At 39.4% G+C, this 8584-nt stretch overlaps 1 protein-coding gene across 1 annotated transcript; it reads right to left on the reverse strand.

Annotated features, from left to right (window-relative positions):
• Positions 1–529: 529 nt before the first annotated feature.
• Positions 530–2262, reverse strand: nfil3 (nuclear factor, interleukin 3 regulated). Its single transcript, XM_057326782.1, has one exon. The coding sequence runs from the start codon at positions 2158–2160 to the stop codon at positions 913–915; it is 1248 nt and encodes a 415-aa protein (XP_057182765.1). The 5' UTR covers positions 2161–2262; the 3' UTR covers positions 530–912.
• Positions 2263–8584: the final 6322 nt, after the last annotated feature.

The following is an 8584-nucleotide window of genomic DNA, read 5'->3' on the forward strand; positions in this document are numbered from 1 at the left end:
TCTGGTTCTTTACAGCAAACCTGAATATTAGAGCCATATGACAGATGTGTCTTACCGGGAACTGTGTTATTGATATCTGGTCAGATTCATACAAATTTGTTGTTTAAAGGTAAAGGTATTTAAGGGCTTAATATCTTTGATAAACTCTTTGTAAAGATGATGTCATTCAGTGTTATCCAGCCTTAACGTTACGTGTTACATGCTAATAGCAATAGCATCCAAGCTGTCCATGTATTTTTAAACGTAGTTTGAAGTACTTCTCCATTTTAATTGACAGGGGGGCAGCTGACAGTCTCACAATGCTGACGAATATCGTTTTTGTAATCCGGCAAACTTTGTGCAAGCAGCGAGTACAAATATTATTCTTCTCCTCTGTCATGTTCACAGCTCTAGGTAGAGATGAATGGCTTCCCTTGGGGCAGCGGATGTGATTTCGCCCCCTGAGTGTAAACGCGGAAGTGGCCGTGCATTGAGTGTATTGTGATACAGTAGATTTGTGAGAGGACAAAGACAAGAACATTTCAGTGCTTACATTTATTGTAAACCAAAAAATAATATGATACAATACATTTTGAGAAGATAACATTAATTTTGCATTAACAGTAACCTGAATTTTGTCCACTGGTATACAAATGCAGTCATCAAGAGAACACTACAACAGTAAGTGCACAAAACACCATTCCTCACAATGAAGTGCAGGATTTTGACACCATGAGAACCACACAGTGCATTAGCAAACGCAGTGGAAAACAGGAATTGTGCAAAGAGAAGGGACTTACTTTGAGATACTGTACATCATTTTGATAATGAGTTTATTTCAGTAGTGTTTTTTGTAGACTCAATAACAGACCCTTGCCGATTTGTAATTAGTCTTTTTAAAGAGGCCACTTCTGCTGACAGATCAGCAATGTCTCATTTCAAGTATAAGTTCCCAGATGCAGTGTTAGCATAGGAGATAGTTTTACGGTCAATAATTCGTTTGTTAGGTTCTGGTGAGTCTGGACAGAGCCGGTGCTTGCAGTCAGCGGGTGCCTCCTGGTGATCTTTGTGCCATTCCTGAGGCTGGTGATTCCAGTCCTGAACACTGGATGCCTGCAGAGACAAAGGGCTTAGAGAAGACTGCATGTACTCCGGTGTAGCGTACTGACACATTTGATAGCATCCACTCGCAGACATGTCAATGGGAGAGGAGTATTTTCTGGACGATTCATAATTGGGATCTATAGCCTCTACTTTAATCTGGATTGCCCGAGTCTTGATCCTCAATTTGTGAGGCAAAGCTGAAGCACTGGCATCCGGCACCTTGAGGGTGGAAACTATCACACTCTTTGACACAGCCTTAAAAGGAAATGGGCCTTTTGGGACCTGTTGTTCATCTTCCCCATCCGATGACTTGCTTATGTCATCACCATCAGACATTCGTGGTGAATTGCTAGACGATCTGGTGATTTGCAAGAATGGAGATGGCTGGGACAATATCTCAGGGAAAGGACTACTAAGGTAGTTTCTATATAGTTCATATGGACTAGTCCTGTCTTTGGCATAAATGCAGGTTTCTAGACGTTCTTGCTTAATGATATCAGGGAATCTGGAAATATTTATAAGTGGGCTTTCATGAGTCAGCATGCTTGAGTCAGATCCATCAGATAAAGCACTGTGAAATGAGTGCTTGATGACAGATATATAGCTGCTGGTCAAACTTGCTGATTCTATTTTTCTTGTGTAGTCCTGGAAGAGTGCAGCAGTGGAACTGGAAATTTTTTGCACTTCCTGGGCATAAGCTGCTGAGCTCACCAAGCCAAACCTGAGTTTAAGAGACAGCAACTCAGCTTTCAGGGATGCATTCTCTTCCCCAAGGGCCACGAGCTTGTTCTCCAACACCATATCATTAAGCCTACGATTTTCTCTAGAGCACTTAGCTGCTTCATTGTTTTTGCGCCTTCTCTCCCAGTACAGGTTATCTTTTTTCTCATCTGGTATGAACTCGCGTTTTCTGCGACAGGTAGAAGACTTGGTCTTAAATGGCAGAGTTGACATCTTGTGAGTAATCAGGTCCCTGTCTGCCCCTTGCAAAGCCAGCACCAGGGCATCCTCTGCAGTGTCGGGCCCACTACATGAGGGCTCCTTCTTAATGGCCTGCATATTACACAATGTTGTCATTTGTCTCAGCTCATAAGTAGACACTTGTTACAGGTATACATCTCACTGTAAACCAAGTGTCCTCTATGAATATAGTTCCAGTAAATGACAGGAAATTCATCTGGATCTGTTAAAATAAAAACAGATCACACTTAGACACATCATCATAATGTAACACATTTACCTACAGAATCTACTTTTAAAGAAAAAAGTTCTATCAAATGTTGGCATACTTTTGATAACAAGGGGACGAAAGTGTCAGTGGATAGCATGAGAGCAACTATTAAATATCAGAATAATTAAAATGTGAATGGAATAGTTGATTGTGCATTATTTTCAATCATTAGTTAAACGTATTATTTAAACAAATATTAAACATTAAATATGTAAACGACAATGGCTTTATTGGGCATGTAGTTGTATTAAAATCAGTACTGTCGCAAGGGCTGTGCGAAGTATGCGAGCAAGTAGGCTTCGTGCCTCCACATGGCCTTGTGCCTGGCCGGTAGTGATTGGTCTAAGCCGGCTCCTTTAAGAACTGACATCAATTTTTCTTTTTTTAAAGAACACAAGAAAGAATAGAAGTATACTGTACAACAGAAGAACAAAATATTTTTTTGCCACGAAAACGCAATGAATGAATTGAATGTTGTTTTGATGTGCGCATGTCTGATGACATTCTCCCGTACTTCCCATACACGCAACGCAACCGTTAGGTTATGGAGGCGTTATCTACATTTCTGGTCAGAAAACAAGATGAGTAACACTCGCAAATAAAAAAGCATTTGGATGCTTTTTTATAACAAACAGCATAGTTTTTATTAATGCCAGTCTGCCCATTTTACATTTGTGATATAGTTTTGTTTGTTTGGAACGATTTGCGTTTTGGATAATAAAAGCAAGTTCGACACAAAGTTAGTTTTAGTTAGTACGCTAAAAAAAATTATATTAGGAAGATATTCTGGATATTTAAAGACTTTGTTTGATACATGCTGCATGCCAATAATTTTAAAACAGTGTTAAATTTGCATGAATTTTAAAAGCGAGGCTCTGCGTGTGACTGTGATTCATGCGCAGTTGGTCAAAAACCATTATATTACCTGCGTTGATGGAGAAATAATGTAAGCATCTAAAATGGACGTGTAACGTTTTTTTCTCTCTTTGACCTAATGCTGTTAAATTGAAGCAAACATTTTGCTGAAATATCCACAACATTAACACAAAGAGCGCAGTTTATCTGTCTGGATAAACTGGATGTGACTGGATTTTTGATATATTAAAGGTTATTGAAGGCACTTGGCATGATGCTAGTGTCTGATGTCATGAGTTGAAAAAAGTTAATCAACTAGTCAAATAAATCTCACCAGGAGAAATATTTAATTATTCTGAGTGTGTAATTTTCAAAACATCCTAATTTAACTTTCTGCTGGGCAGAGCTAATAAGTGTAAATTGGAAAGCTGTTTGGCTTGATGAGAGTTAATAGAGTAAACATACCTATGAATCTCACATATTAAGATGTATTATCATACTTGATGTCTCATCCAATTGATTTGTTTGTTACTACAAACCTCCTAATTTAAATTAATTCATCAGACCTTTACACACTCAGATATGGGTATCCATGTGTTTACAATGTCTTGAGGTCATTCTGAAAGCTGTCTGAAATCTAAGTATCACAGCTTACTGCAAAATGAAGAGATGTTTAATGTTTAAACTATTGCATATTCTAACCTGGAACTTGGGTGTGTGACAAATAATTACAATACAATTAAATTCAAAGATTGATTTAGCAACATGGCGTAGATAATACAGAACATAACTAGATGTATATGATTGTGAGCTACAAAAACATTTTCAGAGGCGTGCTTGCACTTTAAAATTCATATGCCCGGTTTCACAGACAAGGCTTAAACCTAGTCCCAGACTAAAGTGCAAATTTGAGCTGTTTTACTGTAGCATCAGTGTAAACGACTCCTGTCCTTACAGTAATGGGCGACACTGGCCGCGTTTCCTTTACCCCTCAAAAAGCGCAAATTGAAATAGCGCATTGAAAAAACTCCCATGTATCGCAAAAAACATTTCCCGCTCACAAGAGGTGTTTTTTCATGCAATAAGGCATATTTCGCAAAACTGCAATGGAAACACTTTTGTCGTATTTACAAGTCACGTGGCGTACAAAAAAGTCACATGACCATTCGCGGTATGTTTTGGCAGAACATTTGGAAAGATAGGATGTAAGGAATTCACATTAAGTAATATCTTATATGATGTCCAAATGCAGGAAAATGAGTGAGTGCAGTATGGAGATTTATTAGGAACAGTGAGGTAATATGAAAATATATAAGGAAACAGACATTTCTCTTCACTCTTTCATCAGAGTATGGCACTATGCACTTAAGTTGGTTTGCAACCTGCCATGAAACATAGAAGGAAGAAGTATGGCCAGAATGACTTATCGCGAGACAAAACAAAATACACTTTAATCGCATTCGCATAACATTGCTTAATGGAAACGTAGTCATTCCGCAATATTTTTTAATCGACATTTAGAAAATATCACTTAAGTTTTGTGCAAATCTGTGAAACCTGGCTAGTGAAAGCCTTCACACAGCAATCTACCATACAATGAGCTTTTGTCCTAAAAATATATTCATAAATACCTGCAGACTCTGTGCTGCTGACTGATTATGGCTCACTGATAGAGAAAATGTGGATGGAGTACAGTACTATGCCATAGCATTAGCCCATAGGCGTAATTTGCGGGTGGATGGGTGGGTCATGTCCCCACCACTTTTTGCCAAAGTCAATTTTGTCCCCACCACTTATTGTAAGAAATAAAAAATACGGAGTGTCTATTTACCGTGCAAGTAACCCGCTTTGTAAGCAGAGGCTATTTATACTAACTCCGCCCATCAGTTTCAGATTGGAATAGACAAAATGTAAGAAAGGCACACGAAAATTAACTGCTCCGGTGGCGTAGAGCGTAAAGCATGTGTTATCTACTTCATGTCGTCGCAGGTTCGGGACTGCTATTTGCTGAACTTTTTCCCTATCACATATCAGATTGTAAAGGTATTTATTTTTAATAAAATGATGAAAATATTTGAAAATTGCTGTTCAAGTCATACATGTACCAAACATTTCGCGCTTAATTGCACTTTGGTGCTATATATTCGTCCTTATTGTTCTCAACATGCGGTTGCTATCGTCTATTGCAAGATTAATTACTTTTTGATACTTGATAGAAAACTGGAAAAAGTCACAACTTTGTAGTTTCATGAGTTCAAAACAAAATTTAGAAAGTTTGTTGTATATTTGTAGCCTATCAGGCAATGCCCGTAGTAATTAGTGAAAATAAGATTTTTTAAAGATATTATTTTCAACTGTTTCCCCTGTATACTTGAATGTTTGTCCTTATTAGCAGGGGGTTCCCAAACGTCTCAATCCTTGACCCACCGACAGGTAATCTGTGTCAAACACCAAATTCTTAACATGGGGAAAACACAGATTCGTTTCAGTAGTTTTTGTTTCATCACAAATTAATACGTTTAATTACGTACGGAAACAGCCATCCTTACATATAATAAAGCACAACATGCTTTAAATTATATATTGATGAAAACATGATATAGTTTAAAAACAAATGGAAGCAGATCTGATATGTGATGTGAAAATTTAGAATAGTGAGTTCAGCGGATTCGAACCTGCTTCACAGCTGTGTCAATATTATTTGTCATGCGTCTTTCGCACTAACGTTTACACCACTGAAGCCGTCAATAAAGCGGCGTATTTTTTATACTGTTTTCTGGAGGAGTCACCTACATGTTTCGCGCTTGTGACGTCCATGAATATTCCCAACGAGTTCTTATAGAAACAATTTATTAAAGTATTGTTTGTGTCGTCTTTGTCCCCACCACTTTTCAAAACAAAGTTACGCCACTGGCTCGAACACAACTAAAGTAACTTGACAGAGTTCTCACGTGACAGAGGCGCCGATCCCGATTACCTTCACAACATTTAAAATATAACTAGAATGTCTCCAAAGGTAATATATAACCTACTGATTTTTTCATTTGTTTTGTATTGGGTTGGGGGGTTTGCCAAAACTGATATCGCATACACCTCAGAAAATGTGCTGTTTTGCCCCCATTTAGTGTAAACTAGGGATGGGCATTTTTGATCATATTTCATTTCGAGTACTGGACAGGTTTGAAAAACAAGTACTCGATTAATTGGGGTGGGGCATTAGAGGGGGGCGGGGCGTGTCCCTCATGGTGACAAAGAAACTGGTGTGGAGCAGGGCGAGTGTTTTTAATCCATTCTAACCCCTCGTTTACACCCAAGCGCGGATTAACGCACAGGCTTGCCTAGGCTATAGCCTAGGGGCCCCACCTGTTTAGGGGCCTCTGATTGGATTCTTTATTTTGAATTTACTTCAACGCAAATAAAAAATAGATCCTCATTGGCCCATAAGAAATATAACAAAAAATAAGCCGGTGATTGGATAGATGTTACATTTGGGTCACATCTGTCCAATCAGCTGCTGGTGAAATCATGTCAATCATTTTCATTTACGTCACTTACTGATGGGAATTATGATTCATTTGAGTGATTTGTTCTTTGTCAGTTTCGTTCACCAAAATGATTCGTTCAGATTCGTTCACTGATTCGTTCAGTGACCATTTCTATAATACGCCAGCAGGTGGCGAAAAAGAGTTGTGTTATGTCAATGAACGTATTAACGGACGTATAAAATGATTACAGGCTTTATTTAAATGTGTGTCTCTGATCTACTCATTAAATAAATAAAATAAGTCTAAATAAGTGGTTCAGATGACCAACGCACAAGGTTTTTCTGCATAATTAAAAAGTTAATTGTTTGGTCATTTACACATTCATAAATCTGGGATTATGTTAAACGTAAAGTTTATGTATTTTAAATAAACAAGCGTGCAAAGTAGCCTACCTGTAACTGCGCTTTGCATCCGCTTTCTGCTGATTGCTGAACGAGACTCACATGCTAAATGACCGACCTACAGTGTACACTCGTCTCGTTCAATTCGTTCATGAACGAGATCTATCGCTCTCGTTCAGATTCAACCAATATTATCCGACTGCAATATCAGAGGCTGCACTCTCAGGGACGCACTTCTGGGGCCACACTTCTAGGACCCTAATTGGTTTTTACAGCGCCACCTACCGAATCGGAGTTAGGAGAGAACCGTAATACCAAGGACCCTTGTTTTTGAGGACCGAAAAAGTGCAACTAAAGCCCTATTCGCACGGGATTAGTATTATCTGGGGACCTCTGGTCATTTGTAATAATTGCAGAGATTGTCTGTGATCATGTTGCGCATTCGCACTGGATAAGTGAACTCTGTGATTTTACTTGAATTTACTGACTTATCTCCCAGAAATGATGTGAAGGCGCTTCCCTCTTTCTAAACATGGCACGAAAGAGAGCTTAAGACGGATGCGCTGTCTGACAGAGATTCACCGACGCAGCCTTTAGCCCATTACTGTACTGTAGCGAGGAAGGCGGGACGAGAGCCGTGGGGCAGGAAGGCGGGGCCGGTGGCGTGAGTGATAATGAGTGTCAGCTGTACGCGCACCGGTCCCGCATGCCTCACGGGGAGCTAGGGAGCATAAGAGGACGAGCGACGGGACTGCCGACGAGAGAGGACCGGGCCCGGAAACTGTTAAGTTTTAATTATGTTTGTGTGGCCGGCAGTCGACCGTGAGGTGGCTGCCGGCCTTTTATTTGCTGAATTATTGTTTGTTTATTTTGTATTAAAGTTTGTTAAATGTTCGCCGGTTCCCGCCTCTTTCCTTCCCTACATTGAACTTTGTTACATGTACATACCAGGTTGGACCTCGCGTTGCGTTTTGCCGCGTCCCACAGTTTAGAAGCTATCTATCTTCATTGAACATGTCAAAGCTGGTTGAAACAACCAGCTGTTGCAGCAGTTAGCTCATCATGTCATCGGTAATATTTCAGGTTATTCCACAATGACACGCATATTATACAGGTTGGTTTTTAATTATGGCTTTGTTTTCTACACAGTTTATCTAATGCACAGTGGTTTGTGTCTCAGTAAAGATCCGCCGAGGCGTTTTTAGGGGCCGTTTATATTTCGCGTATAAGTTACTTGTATAAAACTGGAGCTTGCGCTCTCGTGGTCAGGGCCGGATTTAGGAGGGTGGGAGCCCCTGGGCTTGAGTTGTTTTCGGGGCCCCCGTACTATTTAAAACCATGTGTTTGTTAGCATTAGTAAATGTTTTTTTTCTCCAATGACTAACAATAACACGTGTTCATTGGTTTACACGTTTATAATGCTTGTTTTGACAGTGGGAGCCACAAGTGGTGCGTTTATAGCGTGTAGGAAGTTTCAAACATACTTAAATGTAAAATCCAATCAACATTAATAATCAACATTATTAGTC

The sequence above is a fragment of the Triplophysa rosa genome, unplaced genomic scaffold, assembly GCF_024868665.1.
Source record: "Triplophysa rosa unplaced genomic scaffold, Trosa_1v2 scaffold132_ERROPOS191807, whole genome shotgun sequence".
NCBI classification, from domain to species: Eukaryota; Metazoa; Chordata; class Actinopteri; order Cypriniformes; family Nemacheilidae; genus Triplophysa; species Triplophysa rosa.